This window comes from Medicago truncatula, chromosome 1, assembly GCF_003473485.1.
Source record: "Medicago truncatula cultivar Jemalong A17 chromosome 1, MtrunA17r5.0-ANR, whole genome shotgun sequence".
In the NCBI taxonomy this organism is placed as follows: Eukaryota; Viridiplantae; Streptophyta; class Magnoliopsida; order Fabales; family Fabaceae; genus Medicago; species Medicago truncatula.
The window spans coordinates 45,856,217-45,878,013 of NC_053042.1; the positions used below are offsets into that span (position 1 = coordinate 45,856,217).

At 31.7% G+C, this 21,797-nt stretch overlaps 1 protein-coding gene, 1 non-coding gene and 3 pseudogenes across 2 annotated transcripts; 3 read left to right on the forward strand and 2 right to left on the reverse strand.

Moving 5' to 3' along the window:
* Positions 1 to 1,532: 1,532 nt before the first annotated feature.
* LOC25484900 (U-box domain-containing protein 14-like) lies at positions 1,533 to 4,183 on the forward strand (annotated as a pseudogene).
* On the reverse strand, positions 2,425 to 2,541 carry LOC112418845 (U5 spliceosomal RNA). The gene has a single exon (XR_003008922.1). It is a non-coding gene; the product is annotated as a U5 spliceosomal RNA (small nuclear RNA).
* A 4,210-nt stretch (positions 4,184 to 8,393) lies between the features above and the next one.
* LOC112418850 (uncharacterized) lies at positions 8,394 to 8,516 on the reverse strand (annotated as a pseudogene).
* Positions 8,517 to 8,644: 128 nt separating this feature from the next.
* Positions 8,645 to 10,341, forward strand: LOC25484905 (U-box domain-containing protein 14-like; annotated as a pseudogene).
* Positions 10,342 to 20,304: 9,963 nt separating this feature from the next.
* LOC25484906 (membrane protein PM19L) lies at positions 20,305 to 21,386 on the forward strand. The gene is made up of 3 exons (XM_013613970.3): positions 20,305 to 20,535; positions 20,645 to 20,822; positions 20,939 to 21,386. Exons 1-3 carry the CDS (start codon positions 20,409 to 20,411, stop codon positions 21,171 to 21,173), a joined length of 540 nt encoding a protein of 179 aa, XP_013469424.1. The 5' UTR covers positions 20,305 to 20,408; the 3' UTR covers positions 21,174 to 21,386.
* Positions 21,387 to 21,797: the final 411 nt, after the last annotated feature.

Below are 21,797 nucleotides of genomic sequence, written 5' to 3' on the forward strand. Positions count from 1 at the left end.
CAAATGCCTGTAAGAGTTGCTAACATACACCTACTTATTTTTTAAAAGATGTGTTTTAGCAACATTTACTTTAAGGTGTATTTAACAACTTTTTACTTATATTTTTGCTAAAACACTCCCACTTAAAAATTAGTGGGTGTATCCTAACAAAACTTATATATATATATATATATATGCGCGGGCTCTTACCAAAATTCAACTTTTTTTTTTATCCTTGATTGTCTACAGGGAAAGGGAAGCAAACCAGCTGCTAAGCATTAACAAGTAGCCTTACTTTACTTAAAAAAAAGTGTTGTTTGTGACTTAAAAAAAGCCACACCAACATTGAATTGAATACAATAATATGTGCACCTTATTTTCTTGTAGTTAGCCAATTGATCTTAGAGTTCTCTTAAATGAATCAGTTTGATCTAGAGGCTTCATAATATAATCAAAATTATAATTTACATCTTAATAAATTATTGTCATCTCTGTTTTATTTCTGTCAAAAAATTGTCTCTATTTTACTGTGACATCGTTTCTTTGGCTTTTTCCAACAAAACAAAAAAAACAATTTTTTTTTTATCAATCACCAGTAATTTCTCCTTCGTATGAATATTCCTAGCCTTTGAAGATCTCTAAGCATGTGAGATGTCGCTAAATTAGAAATGAACCCTGGAAAAATTGATTAAATTTAGACTCCTATTTAGTATTCCTCAATGTACTCTTTCAATTAACACATTGAGATTTTGGATGTTCCTTTCATGATGAAGAAGATGTTGCATTGGAGCTTGCCTTGGAAGGTTGACCTAATTATGGATTGACTTCTAGGTTGACAATTGACATTGTCCCCGAGTCCTAAATTAATATGTTCTACATCACTTTTGAGTCATTATTTTTAACCTATACATTTATAACACTGGTTACTAACCCATTATTAATAATGGTAATTTTATAAAATTGCAATATTATTTTTGTCATTTTATTTAATATACGAAGAAAAAAAATGCATGAGTTCCATCAAGATGAATCGTTCGAAAGAATCTGAGTTCAATTCTTGATAGGAACAATTTCTAATTAAATTTTACTTATCTTATCTGAATTCCATAATATTAGGGTCCTTTCCCTAAAATCCGGATGATTAACACCCAAAAAAATATATCTTTGAATGTTTTGGTATAGAAATTCAAGATGTAGTTTACCATTTTTTACTTTGAAGAAAAGATGTAGTTTATCATTGTACATAGTACTCTACGCATTGAAAAATGAGAAATAGTAAAATAATAAATGGTAAAACTGGGAATATTGTGATACAAACTCATCTCTGCAAGTATATGCGGATAAAATAATTTACGAGGACATATTTTTTTATAGATACGGATATAGATTTGATTGTACATGTGTCCGCGTGTATATGTACTTATTAATATATTAGATAAACTACTGATATTTGTATGTTTGTTTTATAATTAGTTGAAAATTTGTACTTTTTTTATACATTATATACATAAGATTTGACTTTTTATACTTTTTTTAGTTTTAAGCTTAGAGAACATAAGTCTTTTTATACTTTTTTTTCTTAGACGTTGATTAGTTGTAAATTTGTATGGATTTCAAGAATTGCATAGATTATGTAAGGACTATGAATTTTGTATCAACTATGAAATTTGTATGGTTTACAAAATTTGAATGGATTTTGTATGACTTGTGAAATTAAAATGGATGTTTAAAAATTGAAGTTTTTAGATAATTAAAAAAATATTTTTTTTTAAATTTATAGATATCCGTGAATATATGTGGGTATCTAAATACTTGTTGATTATCTGTATTATGATACTCGTACAGGTATAAGAACGGACATGGGTATCAAATTTATTTAATGGGACGGAGATGGATATCATACTACCCATATCCATGGATAATCATTGACACCCCTAATTCTCAATAAATTTTAAATGATAACAATTTCATATAATTTATTTACATTCTTGAAACCCAATTCTCATATTAATTTATTCTTCTTCCATTGATTTGTAGTTTTTTCTTCCTTCCTAACTTAACAGCCACTAGTATATGTCTTCAAGACAGGTGCAAGATAATAAAATGACTCTTCTTAAGATTGTACTGTTGTTGGACTTGCCCCAAAAGAAAAGTTTGACTTAAAATTTGCAACATTATTGTTCTGACCTCTCTCCAGCACCAGCTGAGCAACATCTATTAAAGTTTTTCTTGAAACTAATCTAACATTAAATTTAAATCAAATATTACATTATTGATTATAGATATAAAACATATAACTAATCAATATCTTATGAAGAAGCAAACAAATTAATTAAGACCGTTATATTCTTTAATGTATTTTTATTTTATTAAACATTATAAAATGCCTTAGTAGGTCACTCAATTACTAAGTAAAAAAAGGAAAAAATTTTAACTATATTGCAGAGCCCTCCAAAAAGAAGACTCTTCCAAAAACTAGCGTATGCCGCTAAATGTGACGCTGACACGGTATTCTTTAGTAAAAGGCGAAAGAATAGTTCGCTATGTCATCAACACACGGCTCCGTGCTTAATGCTAATGGAGATCAGTTCATTTTATATGCAAGCAGCATAGCTTCTATTATGCATTAAGCGATGTGGGACGTTGGTCAGAACAAAGACCCATTCCCTTTCTTTCTACCCTCCAATTGTCCTTTTAAACAAGCATTTCATGAAACCAATTCCATGGATCAATGTCTTGAATGATATTTCATACAATAAACTTGAGATGTCAGAGGAAGTTAAAGAACAGTTAAATTTATCTTACATTGATAAACTATATGCAATTCCATGGCATTTCATTATTTTCCTGTCATTTGTAAAATTATATTCCCTTGCTGTGATTTTAAATTTCTTCAAAGAATTCTTTTTTGCAAGGATAAGAAGGAAGCATCAATTTTATTGATGATTATATTCCATATATTTTTAACTGTTCTAATCTCTCAGATTGAACTAGTGCATGCTCAGTTCAAAAGAGCCAAAGCTCAAACAGAATTTCTTGATTTAAAATTAGACTTGGATATAGCAGTAGCACAGATAGATAAAGACCCTGATCCTGTTATACTCAAAAGGCTCTCTGAGAAGTTGCATCTGAGAAGCTGCATCTGAGGACTAAGAATTACACGAATTGGTCATAATAGGCAACGGAGAACTAGAAGACAGTTTTGAAACCGTCTCATCCCTTCTTAGGAAACTGAAAGACTGCGTGCTCACAGAAAATCCTGAGGTTGATACCTATGACTCTATGAGAGCGAGAATAGTTTCAATTAAGCACCAGTCGATTTTCGATGTCCTATATCTCTTGAACTAATGAAAGATCCTATAATTGTCTCCACCGGTCAGGTATTATCCACAATCCTTTTTGTGCGAAACATTGTTCTGATGGTGTCAATTATGATTATTGATGAAATTCCTACTTTATTTTGCAGACATATGAAAGATCCTGCATTCAAAAATGGCATGATGCTGGTCACAGAACCTGCCCTAAAACACAGCAGACACTTTTGCAAACATCCCTTACTCCTAACTACGTTTTGAAGAGTCTGATTGGTTTATGGTGTGATAGCAATGGTGTTGAACTACCAAAGAAGCAAGGGAGTTACAGAACAAAAAAATCTGGATCCAGTCTTTCAGATTGTGACAGAACTGCTATCAAAGCTTTATTGGTTAAGCTAACACGTAATGATATTGAGCAGCAAAGGGTGGCTGATGATGAGCTCCGGTTGCTAGCTGGCTAAGAGGAATGCAGATCGAGTATGTATTGTCAAGGCAGGAGCAATACCGCTTCTCGTAGACTTGTTGTCTTCCACAGATCATCGAACTCAGGAGCACGTTGTTACAGTACTTCTCAATCATTCCATCAACGAGAGTAACAAAGGATGGAGGCTAGAGAAAATGCAGCTATAACTCTCTTTAGTTATGTTACTTTGTGAAGGTACTCCAAGAGGCAAAAAAGGTGCTGCTACTGCTATATTTAATCTATGTATTTATCATGGAGACAAAGCTAGAGCTGTAAAAGCCGGGATAGTTGCTCCATTGATACGATTTATGAACGATGTGGGACGTGGGATGGTTGACAAAGCATTAGCTATAATGATAATCCTTGCAAGCCATCATGAAGGCAGGACATCAATCGGACAATGCATTGCTTCAATTTGAGAAGAAAATGTTTTGAATGTATCTTTTTAAATTTCCATGGCTGTTTTTGTTGAGAAGACCACTCTTTCTTAGGCAGATATGCTCTGTCTTTTTTTGTGGGGGTTTTATTTTTTTCTTCAAACAATAACGATAATCAAACTTGAACTTAAAAAGGTTACTTTCTTCATGCTTATATTCGTCCAGTTTTTAAGTCTAACATTGATGATACTAATGGGGATATGTGATCAGTCTAAAGTGGGAACAGAAGATCGTGGCATTCTAAATGTTCATATTGGAGATGTCTTCGTTCACTCAGAATTAACGCAGAAGATATGCCGGTCTGCCACTCTCATTGTTTATTGCCTAGCTAAAAATGCTCCCATATTGTTTTCACTTCCATCCATTTGTGTAGCAGTTAAAATGTTACGAACCGAAAATAAATGGATTGAAAACTACTATGATAGACCAAAAGAAAAGAATTGTTTCATTGAAAATTAATAGAAAATGGAGAATATAATTCTTTCTGATGTCTGTGAATACTAAAAGAGTTTAAGAACACAACTGATACAACTCAACGGACTAGAACACCAATGTAAATTGTAATTTTATATCCTTTTAGCATGCTAAAGAAGTGGTAAAAACTAAAATTTCTTGAATATAACAGATATCAAGCAAGACACCTAAAATTTCTTGAAGAGTTTCATTTTGATAGAAAATCGTGTAAAAAGTTTTACACCGTCAACAAATGACAACCAATGATAATAAGTTCGGGTTTAGAAACATTTATGATTGAAGTCAAATCTTATTAATGTTTCAATGGTTTGATTGATTGACAGTGTAAAAATCTCTACAGCAACTTTATATTTAAATGAAATTATTCACTTAATACAAGATATGTGAGCCAAGGCAGTCCAAGAGCAAGAGCAGCTAACATCACACGATCGAATGTCTGTAGAAAGGCATCTAATGGAGGCATCTCAGATGGCTGTCTACTTATTCCTTTTGATATATTTGAGGCATCAACTGCTTTCCGCGATTTAACTTCATTAGGAAACAAGAATTGCACTGCGTCCCAAAGAGCTATGTTCACAGAGTAGGGGAATCTATTACTGCAAAAGGAAAAAACATAACAAAGTCAAAAGACAACAATACATATTTGATTTTGAAAAATTAATTACTTCATGAATACCTTATCCATTCCTTGCATAAAGGGCACCTTTGTCCAGCCATATATATGGAAGATTGCAAACACTTTTTGCAAAAACTACAAAAGTGTATATTCTTAATTAGAAAAGTTAGAAGTTGATGCACAATAAACTAAATTGAGTATGAGTCATGACAAATGTCTAACATAGATATAAAATCAACAATATGATACTTGAACATTAATCGTTTTCATACACTCATTCAACAATGATCATTATTTTTCTATCTCTCTTTTCCTATCACATGATTAACATATCATATCTATCAAAGTGTCGATGGAGACATGGTCAGTGTGTGTGTGTGTGTGATACGCACCTGTGGCCGCAACAAGTAGTACATGGTTCAAAGTATATCTCCAAACAAATCTGCCAGAATGAATAAAAAATCAGCATTGTAACTTACATATCAACAATGTATAAAGCTAGATTAGAAAAAACATCACAAGGATTTCATTACCGGACATGAAAACTTCTCGGTGAGTTCATCGGTGTAAGGGATAACAGCGGACGACAAATCAGAACTCATCTTGACGAAATTTTTCAGAGAAAGCGACGTACCTTTTCTTCTTTGTCAATTCTCTAAACCTTTTTTTTTTTTTTTCTTTCGATAAGCACTCTAAACCCTATTTAATTTATAGTGATGAATTAGGTTTTACCGATATATTCTAGTAAAAAATAATCCACGTTATTCCTTTCAAAAAGTACAGCGAAAGGGACTTTCACGAACCATAACGATAAGTTGAAATGGCAATATCACACCACTACTACCGGGATGATTTCGTAAAATCCGGTGTTAAAGTAAATAAAATTGTTTTACGGCAAGACTCCTTTTTAACAATCTAGAATTAAAATTGTATATATTTTGTGACAAGATAGCCAATTTAAAAATCATATCCATTATAACACATTTCTCTGATCTAGATCATGTGATGTTTGATTATCCTTTTTTTATACAAGTATGGTGTATGACTAGTCTCTAGGATGATATCCATAAAGCTACTATGGAAACTATTACAAAAGTTATAGCCATTTTTTTTGTTGTTAGAGCAGCTCACGTCGAAACTTACGTAACACATGGCAACTCTTTTTTAGAATATATAGAAACATCGTAACCTCAAACTGTGGCAAGACATGACAGGGTTATGTGCACAAGTTGTGGAGAGAGCAGATTGTTTGTTGGAGGACTGGTTGTTTCTAAAGTTTGATAATATTGATTTTGAGCTTATTTTTGAACAAATAATATTGATTTTGAGCTTTATCAAAAGTAACAATATATGCTTTAAAAAAAAAATGGGGAAGATGCTGCGGAATTTGGTCACAACATAACAACTTGTAAACGTAGTTTGGCTTCTAAATTTACAAACCATTAAATTAAGTTTAGTCAGAGACAAACAAATGAGATCGCTTATGTATTGGTAGGGTAGCCACATTACCAACTAGTCACATTTCTTATTATGATGTACCACCTTGTATTATTTATCTTCTTATCAATGAAATGATATAAGATTTTATTTTATTTTATTTAAAAAAAAAAAAAAACACAAATATGTAAATCCTTTGAAAGATAACTTTGAACAACATTTTTTGTTTTATACCTATTGCAACCAATGCTGTTATCACGGAGTTATGGAATTCAAAAGACACGCTGTGTATCATAGAACCAACACAAGTGCATAACTTCATGTTATCCTCAGAACGAATTGTCTCATTATATGCCACACTAAAAGCCATATCTTAATTTCAGACACTTATGTCTGATGTCTTCAAGTTTCCAAAACTGGTTCCATTCATAAACTTGTTAGATATCTCTTTGGGATATTTTCCTCTCAGTCCATTCCTCTCTTTGGTGATATCGCATTCGTGTGTGTAGCAAGAAAATATTGTCGCGCTATTTAGCATTTTTCTTTTTTAATAAGGCGTTAACAAACCAAAATACATAATCCAAACTAATTTTCTCTGCAAATAGTCAGATCTAAAGAAAAAATAACTAGATGTTTGCTTGCATCCGATATATGTGATCTCTAAAATGTTGACAAGTTCGCTTATACCACCTTGAATTTGTGAATGAAAATTAAACTCCACAAAAATATCTAACAACCTCTCTGGAGGATGATTTGTAAGTAATCTTGGAGCCTTGAGAGATGTCCTCGTCACTAGCGTGATGGTGAGTCCAGAACCTAACCTATCCAAAAAAAAAAATCATACGAAAAAAGTTGTTTCAATCATGTTCATCGCATAAGCTTTAAAATGATTTTCTCCAAAAAAACAAGTTCTAAATAAAAATAGTTCATTCAAATATCAATCACGTTTTGTTAAATAGAAATTATCAAACACGTTCGTAACCTCAATCTAAATCGTCCTTTTTCTTTTACGAAAACAAGATCACATTCCTTATCGTTGATGTGTGCAAATTCATATAAATTATTATAGAATCACTCATTCATGCAATTAAACGTGATAATTTAAGAACTTGTTTTTTTCACTAAAGTTTAACCAAAAAAAATAAAAATCTCATCAAATATGATACAACCATTCAAAATAAACTGAACCGACATATAAAGTTGTATAAGTCTAACCCATTTAATTAAATTATTTGGCTAAATAGTGCTTAGTTTTTTTTTTTAAACAGTGCTAATTTTAGATGGGCTATCCGGCATTTGAACTATACCCCTGCCTGCATATATTACTATATATGTCCTTACCAAAAAATATATGTAATTACAAAAAAACTATTTTAAAATATATGTCTATATCAACTGAGTTAACTTACACAAACTATTTTAATTTATACTACTGAAATGTACCAACTTACTTGGTCATATTTTTCATTTTAGGGAACTTATACCTTGTAATATTCATCATTATAAGTATCTGATTCAAAAGTGTTGCATACTTGCATGTCATTTATGCTATTCTTATCTCCTCTCCACCATGGCTTAATTCACTATCATCCAATGCAAGTAGGGGTTCCTGCCTAGTGGCATAATTTAGACTCCTATAAAAGGCATCGGTTGTGTTACAATATATCTAGACCCTCAATTACTAAGAAATAGAGGAAAAAATTAAAACTATAGCATATGCCGCTAAATGCGACCCTGACACAGTATTCTTTAGTAAAAGGCGAAAGAATAGTTCGCTATGTCGTCATCACACGGCTCCATGCTTAATACCTGTGCAGATCAGTTCATTTTATATGCAAGCAGCATAGTTTCTATTATGCATTAATCGAACATAGACCCATTCCCTTCTTTCTACCCTCCACTTGCCATTTTAAACAAGCATTTCATGAAATCAATTCCATGGATAAATGTCTTGAATGATTTTCATACAACAAACTTGAGATGTCAGAGGAAAGTTCAAAAATGGTTAAATTTATCTTACATTGCTAAACTATATGCAATTCCATGGCATTTCATTCTTTTCCTGTCATTTGTACAATTATATTCCCTTGCTGTGATTTTAAATTTCTTCAAAGCATTGTTTTTTGCAAGGATAAGAAGGAAGCATCAATTTTATTGATGATTATATTCCATATATTTTTAACTGTTCTAATCTCTCAAATTGAACTAGTGCATGCTCAGTTCAAAAGAGCCAAAGCTCAAACAGAATTTCTTGATTTAAAATTAGACTTGGATATAGTAGTAGCACAGAAAGATAAAGACCCTGATCCTGCTATCCTCAAAAGACCCACTGAGAAGTTGCATTTGAAGACTATGAATGATCTAAAGAAAGAGTTTAGTGAATTACACGAATTGGTCATAAAAAGTAACGGAGAACTAGGAGACAGTTTTGAAAGTTGAAACCATCTCATCCCTTCTTAGGAAACTGAAAAACTGCATGCTCGCAGAAAATCCTAAGGTTGATACCTATGAGGGCGCGAATGTTTCAATTAAGCACTGGTCTCGTGTAATCCCAGAGGATTTTCGATGTCCTATATCTCTTGAATTAAGGGAAGATCCTGTAATTGTCTCAACCGGTCAGGTATTATCCACAATCCTTTTTGTGTGAAACATTGTTCTGATGGTGTCGGTTATGATTATTGATGAAATTCCTACTTTATTTTGCAGACATATGAAAGATCCTGCATTCAAAAATGACTTGATGCTGGTCACATAACCTGCCCTAAAATACAGTAGACACTTTTGCATACATCCCTTATTGGATAAGAACTGCTATCAAAGCTTTATTGGATAAGCTAACAAGTAATGATATTGAACAAAAAAGGGCGGCTGCTGTGAGCTCTGGTTGCTGGCCAAGAGGAATGCAGATAACCAAGTTCGTAGACTTGTTGTCTTCAACAGATCCTCGAACTCAGGAGCATGTTGTTACAGTACTTCTCAATCATTCCATCAACGAGAGTACAAAGGACTATAGTAAACGCAGGAGTTATACCGCATAATGTCGATGTGCTGAAAAACGACAGCATGGAGGCTAGAGAAAATGCAGCTACGACTCTCTTTAGTCTATTGGTTTTAGACGAGAACAAAGTTACAATAGGTGCGGCTGGAGCTATCCCATATCTTATAAAGTTACTTTGTGAAGGTACTCCAAGAGGCAAAAAAAGGTGCTGCTACCGCTATATTTAATCTATGTATTTATCATGGAAACAAAGCTAGAGCTGTGAAAGCCGGGATAGTTGCTCCATTGATACAATTTATGAACGATGCGGGACGTGGGATGGTTGACAAAGCATTAGCTATAATGATAACCTTGCAAGCCATCATGAAGGTAGGACATCAATCGGTCAATGCATTGCTTCAACTTTGAGAAGATGTTTTGAATGTATCTTTTTACATTTCCATGGCTGTTTTTGTTGAGAAGACCACTCTTTCTTCGGAAGATATGCTATCTTTTTTTGCAGGGGTTTTATATTTGCTTCAAACAATAACAATAATCGAACTTGAACTTAAAAAGGTTACTTTCTTCATGCTTATATTCGTCCAGTTTTTAAGTCTAGCCTTGATGATACTAATGGGGATATGTGATCAGTCTAAAGTGGGAAACTAAGAGTGCTGTTATAACCACAAAATGAGTCCACATATCGATAAATATAGCCTTGCTTGAACTGATTTTGCTATAAATTCCTTGATAAAATACCCATTATAGGGAAAGGAAGAGGTCTCTCAAAAAAAAAAGGGGGAAAGGAAGAGGTGACCAACAAAAGAGTAATGAACACCTGAGGAAGCAATCCAAAAAAATTGGATCAAAAACTTAAGGGTAATAGTCATTTTTATTCCTTAATATGTAATGAATAGTCACAGTAATTTCTAAATCTATCGAAATTCTAAAATAGTTACGGATTGTGCACTTTATTGTTAGTCAAAACACGTTACAATCATCCCTCAATATCGGCCGTAACTCTTTTTTTATAAGGACTGATATGACAATAAGTAAGCACTTATAGAGACTTACTCCTTCCGTCCCAAATTGTATGACGTTTTGGCCATTTCACACGTATTAAGAAATGTAATTAATATTGTGTGGGGAAGAGAAATTATGAGTTGTTTTACAAAATTATCCTTAATAAATGGTATGAAAAAGATAAATGAAATAATTGAAAGAATAGGGAGTAATTAATAGTTAAGGATATAATAGGAAAAGTAACATTAATATTTCATTGGTATTGTAAAGCGACATATAATTTGGGACAAATTTTTTTTCCAAAGCGACATACAATTTAGGACGGAGGGAGTATATGACAATAAGTAAGTATTTTAAGGGATTGATATGCCAATATTACCGGAACATTTTAACAATAAATTTTAACAATAAGGACTTTTTTGACTAACATGGTGCATAATCAAAAACTATTTTAAAATATCAATTCATTAAGGACTATTGTGACTAATTGTTACATATTCAAAGATGAAAATGTAGTCCAAATCTAAACAAGGATAATATATGAATTTTAACTAAAAAGGATAATATAAGATTTTAACAACAAAAAACTAAGGGCAATTTTGTCGATATAATAATTTAGATTTTAACTTGCCTTCCCTCCAAAAAAAAACTCCAATTTAAAAAACAAAAAAATTGTTTTAAATACATATTTCTTTCTCAGACAAGACCACATTTTTCCAAGGTTCCTTTATTTACTTATGTATCTCCAACCTCTACAACTTCTTCTTCTTCAACATTAGCTATATTTTTCATGCTTCTCTAAGTTGCTTTGTGTTTTCAAGGAACCGCATTCACATGTTGTCATAGTACGTTTGTTAGTGTATATACATTTTAAACAATTAAAGCTATAATTATGAATTTCATTTTAGGTTTGCATTTGAATTTTGAACACGATAAATCCAATATTTGTGTTTGTTAGGCGAATATTTTGTTATGCCAATGTTTGAACTTTTGTTTTTTTGCATGTATATTATATGGTTACAGGATTGAGATCGGAAGGAAGCAACAACTACACACTCGTAAACTCTGTCCAAGGCTTTTTCAAGGTTTATTCTTCACTTTTCAGACAACTTCTTAATTTGTGATTTTGTTGCAGCAATGAATTTGTTATTATGTTATGCTAGGTTTATTCCTCACTCTTCAAACAACTACTTATATTTTGTTATGCTAAGTTTTCTTATCAATAGTCTATAAACATTTACAACCGTAGACAATTTTCGTACGAGAGTGAAACCTTCTAATATGTTAAGTTAATTGAGTTTTGTTTAATTTACCACAACAATAGTTTTCTCATAATTGAATAACTTGCAAAATATGTTAAGTCTATATCTAAATTTAATTTAATAACATTAACACCTACGATAAAATCAATGACATGTTATCCAACTGTAAATTAAGAATACATTTAACTAATAAAATACGCATAAACGACATATATATAATTATTATCCATGTTTTATGTTTTATGCAAGACTCCTACCAAATCATCTCATACAAATGGAGGGCAAATCATCTCATAGCAATGACAAAATCAATCATGTGATATCAATGAGGAAACTAATTATCTCATACTAATAAGAAAAAGTAGTCATTTCATATCAATGGAAAACTCAATCCTTCCATATCAATGAGGAAAATCAATTAGCCCATGCAAATAAAAATGTCAATCAAATCACATACCAATGAGAAAAAATTGTCATTTCATATCAATAAGAAAAATCAATTATGTCATACAAATAATCTCACACACGAATCATCGCATGGACTTGCCCTAGATGCACTACATCAAGATATCTCATAGCAATCTAAACCGTTCAATCTGGATCATATGCCAACGTGCATTAACATACACACCAAAAAGTACCCAAAAACTACACACCAAAAAGTACCTAAAAACTACACATTAACATTATTCATATAAATGATTAAAATAGAAAAATTCACATAAATAGAGTAAAGGAATTGAATCAGGTGATATATTTAGGGAATCAAAGTGACTGATGTATATTATTTGGAATTGAAGAGTACCAAGGTAGAATGTAACGTAAAATTTGAATGTTAAATAATATTTCACAACCTATAGCCCTTATAAACCAGTTAACAATAAAATAGTATATTTCAAAGAGTTCAATCATCCATTTTTGCTTCTAGAGGATTCATCTGATAAATTTTGAATTGCTACCATGAGCAATTCTTCTTCACTGCATGAACATTGTAGTAGTGATAATCTGATGCATTGCAATAATTAAAATCTGAAGCATTGTGTATATATGCAACACATGGACCAAGAAAGTTAAGCTTACATATATTTATTGTTGAACTCAACGTGATCCATATGTTCACAGAAAAGTTAAACATTTTTTGCCTGATCAAAGAAGGAAAAGTGATTCTCAAGAGAGAAAATATAAAACAATGTATTAAATTAGTGAGAGTCATAAAATTATAGAGACGGAAGAATTATACTTCTGTTTGTTTGCTAAAGCATCATTAGGTTGTGCCATGTTTGTGCAATCAATGTATTAAACTAATGAGAGTCATAAAATTATAGAGGCAGAAGAATTATACTTTTGTTTGTTTGCTAAAGCATCATTTAGTCTTTCTAAAAGACACATATCAAGATAGATGAAAAAAACTTGAACAACCACACAAAATCTGTCAATTACTGTGTCTATATTGTGTTTGTCATGCTCTCATTTTTTGTTTGTTATGTAAATGTGATTTTATTCAATCATATATTGCAAGGTATATTATGAATATATATATATATATATATATATATATATATATATATATATATATATATATATATATTATGTCATATGCAATTCTGTTTTTAGTTTCTATTATAAGGCATCACAAAAATTATGATTTTTTTTGTAGTAATTATGGAAAATCATCTCTCTTTATAAGTGGCAAGTGGCAAGTACACAAACTGAACAACAACCTGAATTGCAATTGAAACAACAATTTGAACTGCAAGTAACCACAATCTGCACAACAGGTAGAACAGTCGCGACAACCACAACCCTTACATGCTTTGTCACTTCATGCCATGACAACTATATTCTCGAACCGTGATTTTATGTATCGGATACATATTGCAGCAAATTATTATGAGAGGCCGCCACAAAACGAAGTTGTCAAACTAAATGTTCAATTGCTATTCAATATTGGGAAAGTAAGACTTTAAATTGCAGGGGGATTGTATTCCAAATGGAGTGGCCATGGGGTAGATATACAGTCAACACTTCTTGCAATGACTTTTGTTGTTGTTGTTGGTTTCATTGTGCATTTGTTAGATCGGTGATGTTTCCTAGGTGTTTTAGTGTTTCACTTAAAAAAAACGACGTTTATTTTGCAAGGTTTATTCTCACTCTTCAAACAACTTCTTAGTTTGTGATTCTGTTGCAGCAATGAAATTGTTATGTTATGCTAGGTTTTCTTAACATATGTTATGCTAGGTTTATTCCTCACTCTTCAAACAATTACCGATATCTTGTTATGCTAGTTTTCTTATCAATAATCTATAAACATTTACAACTGTAGACAATATTCGTTGTAGAGTGAAACATTCTAATATGTTATGTTAATCAAGTTTTGTTTAATTTGCCACAGAACAATAGTTTTCTCATAATTGAATCAACTTGTAAAACATAAGTCTATATCTAAATTTAATTTAATAACATTAACATCTACAATAAAATCAATGACATACTATTTAGCTGTAAATTAAAAATGCATTTAACTACTAAAATATACATAAAGTAAAATAAGAAACTTGAATTTAAAACATATAGAAATAAATAAATCATACCGTACAATTTTTTTTTAACAATTATTCAAAAATAAATATATTTTTTTACAACATACTGTACAATCTATTGAGTCAAAAATATCATGTCCGCGGTAAAATTTATGAAAATTAATTTAATTTCATCTTAACCTCTAAAAAAGAAATGTTACAAAATTTCAAGGTATAAAAGAGTTGTCTACACTCATAATACCCCCGAAAGTTCTCTAACACCCACTTCTTTATGTTCTTCTAAATAATTTGTATATAAATTGGTGTGTGATGGTTGGTTCATATGACTCGTTCCAATAAATAAGTTTTTTTTTGTTAATTCGAATAATTTTTTTTTTTTTAAGAATTCCAATAAATAAGTTAAAAATGTGGAAAATTGCTGAAATACAATTAACATATAATTTCACATTTAAATTAAGAAATTACGTCAAGAATGATCATACAAAAATAACACTAAGGAAATTAACATCAAAGAAAATATATTAATACACCAAACACGTAAATGACATATATATATATATATAGTTAGTATCCATGTTTTATGTTTTATGCAAGACTCCTACGAAATCATCTCATATCAATGGGGGAGGCAAATCATTCATTGCAATAACAAATCAATCATGTGATATCAATGGGGAAACTAATTATCTCATACTAATGAGAAAAAGTAGTGATCTCATATCAATGGAAAACTCAATCCTTCCATATCAATGAGGAAAATCAATCAGCCCATGGAAATAAAAATGTCAATCAAATCACATACCAATGAGGAAAAATAGTCATTCCATATCAATAAGAAAAATCAATCATGTCATACAAAATAGTCTCACACGCGAACCATCACATGGACTTGCCCTAGATGCACTGCATCAAGGCATCTCAGAGCGATTTGAACCGTCCAATCTGGATCATATGCCAACGTGCTCTAATCTGCTCACATGTGTCCTCTAAAACAACTGTCCAAATTTTTCCTCAAAACCCTAGTTCACCACTGTAATGGTTAACTCGTAGCTTCCATCTAGGTACACACTTTTCTATCCTAAAAACGTCTCATATTTGGCAGGCGCATGCTTATTATTTCGTGGAGTTTTTTAGATATACCATCCTCCCACACCCAAGGTTGCAGATCTCTAGTCAGATTGGATTAGAATGAATTGATATTGTATAGTTATTTTTAGTTGAATGTGAATTGGTTTATGTTTAGACTCTTTCACGTAGCAGTGAGTTGAAAAACATTAAGTGTAAAATTGTGTTTGAAGTTAGAAGCTCAAATTCATAGCTTTAAGTTAAAATCAATTCCACACCTTTAAAATTAATTTTGCCCCATCCGAAATTAAAATCAAATATACATTTTTCAATATGGTGAAACCACATATTACTATGGCAAGGTGAGCTCATGTGTAAATAAGCTTAACCAACGTTTGCGAAGTATAAATTGGTCAAAGGAAATCTCAACTCATATAACCTTGACCCGAAAATATGGAATAAATCATTTGCTATGACTCAACAAATCAATTAATTGAGTGTCCATACGATACGATCTTGCAAAACAAAATCTTTTTTAATTTCTCACTCACATGAATAGTACAAATCTATAGATAGGATGTTTGTTGAAATCAAACTTACTTAAAATTCTGTCTTATTTTTTGCAAAATTTTGCAAACTTTCAATTGCTCAAGAAATTAGTTATAATAATTTTTGTTTTATCTAACTTGCCATCATTTTGGTTTCCCCAAAGAATCTAAATATATATAAAAAAAATCCATTTGATCAATTAATTTGACTCATCACTAACATTTACTTTGTTTTGCAAACATAATAAAAATTTCTTCTTTTTTATCATTTTTACGTCATATTGAAAATTAACAACAATAAAAAATATAGAGATTTGAAAACTAAAAAAGACGAACTTTTGTAACATCGTCAACGGCGGATCCTTTCATGGGTTGGTCAGGGCCCCCGCAAAAAGATTAAAAATTGAACAACCATAAGTCTATTTTGCGAGATTTTAAACAATTTTGAGGCAGTTTTAGTTTTTGGCAAATTCAAATTCCCCCAAAGTGGTGTAGCGGTCCACTAGTAAAAAAATTAACTTAAAATCATATATCTATTTTGCGAGATTTTAAACAATTTTACGATGGTTTTAGTTTTCGGCCGATCAAAAAATGGCATACAAGCTTTTGTCATTTTTATACTTGATTGGTTAGCGGTTACGGACCTAATTTGTGGGGAAGGTTCAGATCTCTCTTATATGGTCCTGTCAACTGAAAATTTTCTCAATTAACAATGGTACTCTAAAAAGCAATTTCATAATTTATAGCAATTGTAAAATATGTAATTCATTTTTTAAAAGTACTCACTCGATCTTTTAATAACACTAACCATAGTAACATAATTCGAACCATAGTAACATAATTCGATTATGTGGCGTATAACCACGAACCAATTCTCGGGTACCGAATTCAGGTACTTTGACCAACTGGTACGTTCGTGTGAAATTCGCAAAAAATGGCACGAGTGAATAGTTTGTCATTGATTTTATCGTAGGTGTTAGTTTGGATTCATCATTTATAGCATTTAATTCATCTAATTTAAAAATCCCTTTCATTGAATTTAATTAGAACAAAACTACAAATGAACCATCCAAAACTTATAAAAAAAAATAACAGCAATGATAACTAGACACACAATTTTAGACACAAATACAACACCAAGGACATTTTTGTACTTTTCAATAAAATGTAAGGGCAATGTTGGTTTTTCACCAGAAACTTCTCTCTCTTTCATCTTCCTCTTTTCTCCCTCTTTCTCTGATTTTTCTCTATTCCTCCCCCGCCCCACCATCTTCCACAACACCGTCGTCCTCCACCACAATCTTCTTCACCGGCGCTCCCTCCATTCTCAACCACCATCGTCCTCACCCACCATCAATCCGTTCAAAGTTGGCCTCTCTCACGCCACTGTCTGCGACGTACTCTTCTCCCTCACGTTGTGAGAAACCCGTTCAGATCACCACCACCCTGACGGAGGCGAAGACCTTCTCGCAACACTGCCTACCACCATCTCCTCAAGTCGGTGAGAACCAGTTCAAACAACAAATGACGACACGGTGAGGAGCAAATCGGAGAAAGACGAGGCCGATGACAACGGTGGTCGTGAGAGAGAGAGAGAGAGAGAGAGAGACAACATGCACGTCGAGAGAGAGGGGCGTGTGACGGTGTGAGAGAGGATGGCAGAGAGAGATGTGTTGAAGGAGGAAGAAGAAAATGATTTTTTATTTTATTTTTAAATATGGGTATAAAGGAACAGTAGATACGCTGTCTGTATTGTGTTTGGTTTTTCTGTGTTCAATTATCATTTCTGAAGAAAAAAGAGAGAGAGCAGCGTGCAATTGCAAAAGTAGATTGAGAAACAATATTGAAAATTCAATATTTCACAAAAACGACACATTAACATTATTCACATAAATGACTAGAATAGCAAAATTCACATAAATAAAGTAATGGAATTGAAGTAGGTGATATATTTAGGCAATCAAAGTGACCGATGTATATTATTTGAAATTGAAGAATACTTAGGTAGAAAGTAATGTAAAACTATAATTTTTTTTTTTTGAACAAAATGTAAAACTAAAGTGTTAAATAACATTTCACAACATATAGCCCCTATAAACAAGTTAACAATGAAATAGTATAATTTAAAGAGTTCAATCATCCACTCTTTTGCTTATAGAGGATCCACCTCACAGATTTTGAATTGCTATTATGAGCAATTCTTCTTCACTGAACATTGCAATAATGACGATCTGAGATATTGCAATAATTATAATCTTGCATATATTTATTGTTGAACTCCATGTGATCCATGTATACACAGAAAATTCAACAATAATTTTTATCCTTAAAGCTCTCAATTATTTAGTGTACCAAAATCATTATAATCAAATATAAACGGAAGAGTAGCTCAAACATAGGTTGACTTAACGACAAAGTTATTTGTTATCCTAATGGTTTGCCTGTTAAAATTAAAGGATCAAAATCTCTTGTTTTACTTCATTGTTATTTGTCATTCGCCTAAACCAGTGATAAATTCATTATTTTCCTAAAACTTCTCTTGATGCAACTCTGTCAAAACATCATTTAATTTTTTTAAAAGACACATATCAAGATAGATGAAAAGAATTTGATCAACCACAAAATCTGTCAATCATGTGTCTAATCTATATTTTGTTTGTCATGCTATTTTTATTTTATTTTATTATGCGAATGTGATTCTATTAATCATATTACAAGGTATATTATGAATATACTACTTGCTTCTGAACAATGCATATAAAAAGGTGAAAACTTCAAATATATAAACTCAATCAGATTCATCAAATCGAAAAGGATAAAAAACCTACGTTGTTGCTTCCGAACTAAGAAGATGCGGAACCAAACAAGCACGTAAACTTGTAAGCTTGTTTTAGTTCTCGTAAGTTGGATTGTAGCAAGTTCTCTTATTCTAAGAAAGAGTCCCTTTCCTTTTCTTTCTTAGAGATTTTTTCTGTTTATTTTCTTCGGTCAATAATGGAGCCATTTTCTTTTTGTGGTTATTTGATTTTCTTCGTAAACTGAGTTTGTTAATAAAAAATGTAGGGAAATGAATCTTTTTTTAATTTTTTTTAATGAAAATATCAGTCTAAATTTATGAAAATTTAAGGTTTTGTTCCGACGCTTATGTGATAAAAAAAAACGATGTTTTATTTCTTTTAAATCTTATAATCAATTTAAAAATTTAAGCACTTACTTATTTTATAAAAAGATTTTATAAAAGAACTATCAAAGTCTCATTGAATATTTTTAATTACATAAAGTTGTAAATTGAAATTGAAAACTTAGGAAATGCTTGGGGTCTCAATCTCAACTCTAAACGGCGAGTGGCACCTGCACCTCAAAACATAAGAGTCCGAATTCTGATTATTATAATTGTCCAATATTGGATAAGAATAATATCTCTCTGGAACAGAACATCTGCACAAGTGTTCAACCAATAGATATCCCATTCTGTAACAATGTCGACATGCCAAAACCATGACCACATTAATAAGAGTATTATATACAACATTTAATGTGAGTAATGGGTGCAATAAAAAAAGATGATATATACTACAATGGAATTTAAATTGATCTGGAATACTTTGTGATGAAGAAAATTAAGGTACTAATCGATAATCAATCTTTATTTTTTTTCATTTGAATAACTCTTAATTAAATGTGAATAACAATTGTACGAAAAAAAAATGTGAATAACAATTTAACTAAACATTACACATGAAAAACAAAATTAATCCTTTTAAGAGTTTGACATATTTGATTTTTTTCGAGCATAATTTATTAAATCATTAGAATGAATTTTTACATACAAACTAATCCATTTGAATTTCACATAACAATTTAGTTTTTTTTTTTTTTTGAGTTGTAATTTTGTAATATGAATTCACATTCATATAAAGTACTATTTGATTTCTTTCCATGGATAAGGCACCGTTATATTAAGCTTTGAGATTCAAATCAATCAAATTTAAATATAAAAAATAGAATAGAAAAAGAGAGGTATATAGATTTGTGAAGAACACTCTGACAGAAAATGACAAGTGTCCTACCACCTGTACATGAAATCACACATGCTAGACCAGTTAGTTGACACGTGTCTTCAACGTACCTTTTAAACTCTCTATTTATAGCTTCACATTGCCACCTTAAGCTCACAAAACGAAAGTGTTTAAATCGGTGCAAAAGCAAGCAATTCTCTCTGCATTTTCAGTGTGTTTTTTAAGACAAAAAGATTTCTACAAACTTCTGAAGTATGGCTTCTGTGGGAAGAAACGTTCTAGGTCCATTGTTGTTTCTGAACTTGGTTATGTATTTTATTGTACTTGGTTTTGCTAGTTGGTGCCTCAATAGGTTCATCAATGGCCAAACTTACCACCCTAGTAAGTTCATTTACCCTTTCTCTTTCTCTATGTACCATTCACTTCAATTTTTAGTCATCACATTACTAATGAAATGACCCTTTATTGTGTATATTTTTTTTCTCTCCAGGTTTTGGAGGAAATGGTGCTACCATGTTCTTCTTGACCTTTTCCATATTGGCTGCTGTTCTTGGTATAGTGTCGAAATTTATGGGTGCAAATCATCTCAGGTTTTGGAGGAGTGACAGTTTAGCATCTGCTGGAGCTACATCAGTCATTGCTTGGGCTGTTACTGCTCTAGCCATGGGGTACATTAAACATCTAATCATTCGTTATTATGAAAACACGAACACCAGACACAAAACACGAACACGAACACCAGACACATACTAACTATAATACATTTGCTATGCATTATGAATAGGTTGGCTTGCAAGCAGATACACATAGGAGGACATAGAGGATGGAGGCTGAAGATGGTCGAGGCATTTATAATCATACTAACATTCACACAATTGTTGTGCTTATTGCTGACCCATGCAGGACTGTACAATAGCAGATATGGTCCAGGTTATCGTGACACTGACTATGGTGTTGGAGGAGGAGCTACTGGAGATCCAATGCACAAGGGTGGTCCTGTTGGTGGCACTCGTGTTTAAATAAATATCATTATCCATATAACTACACTTTGTTTCTTGTTTTTTAATAATATTGTAGTTTCCTAGTTTGGGACACGGGACTATGTTCCTGTCTCTCTCTTTTCTTTTCTTTTCTTTTGGGTTTGTTGTATGAAGAGTGTCACTTTGTAGCATTACATTGTGTATACCAATGGCTGCAATTAATCATGTATTTGCAATTTGCTTATTTCTGTTCTTCTCTTTCTGTCCTCTTTTTATTGAGTGATTGAAAAAAATGCAGTAAATGATTAAATCATAGATTATAAAAGCCGAGTGGAAGTGCATATTTGTTAAGAAAAGACCCACCATGTTACAAGTCTAGACTATAATTCATAATAATAAAGGAAAGATGAGCATATAAAACAGGAAAAGGAAACATAAGATTGGTTTGGTGGTTGAGGGGAAAGACGTACTTTGGTTTGGATGAAGGGTTTAGGAGGAAAAGTGAGGGGATTAATTTATAATGTCTGTAATTTAAAAAAGAAAACTAAGTTTTCCCCTTCTTTTTCTTTCTAAATTTTCCATCCAAACACAGCTTTACAGTCTGTTTAGGAGGGAAAGTGAGGGGAGAATTTACTTTTTTTTTAAAATTATTGATTATTTAAC

Coding starts and splice junctions, on each gene's coding strand:
- LOC25484906 (XM_013613970.3), top strand. CDS start 20,409: ATGGCTTCTGTGGGAAGAAACGTTCTAGGTCCATTGTTGTTTCTGAAC. Junction 20,536..20,644: donor TGGCCAAACTTACCACCCTA/GTAAGTTCATTT, acceptor TTTTCTCTCCAG/GTTTTGGAGGAAATGGTGCT. Junction 20,823..20,938: donor GTTACTGCTCTAGCCATGGG/GTACATTAAACA, acceptor CATTATGAATAG/GTTGGCTTGCAAGCAGATAC.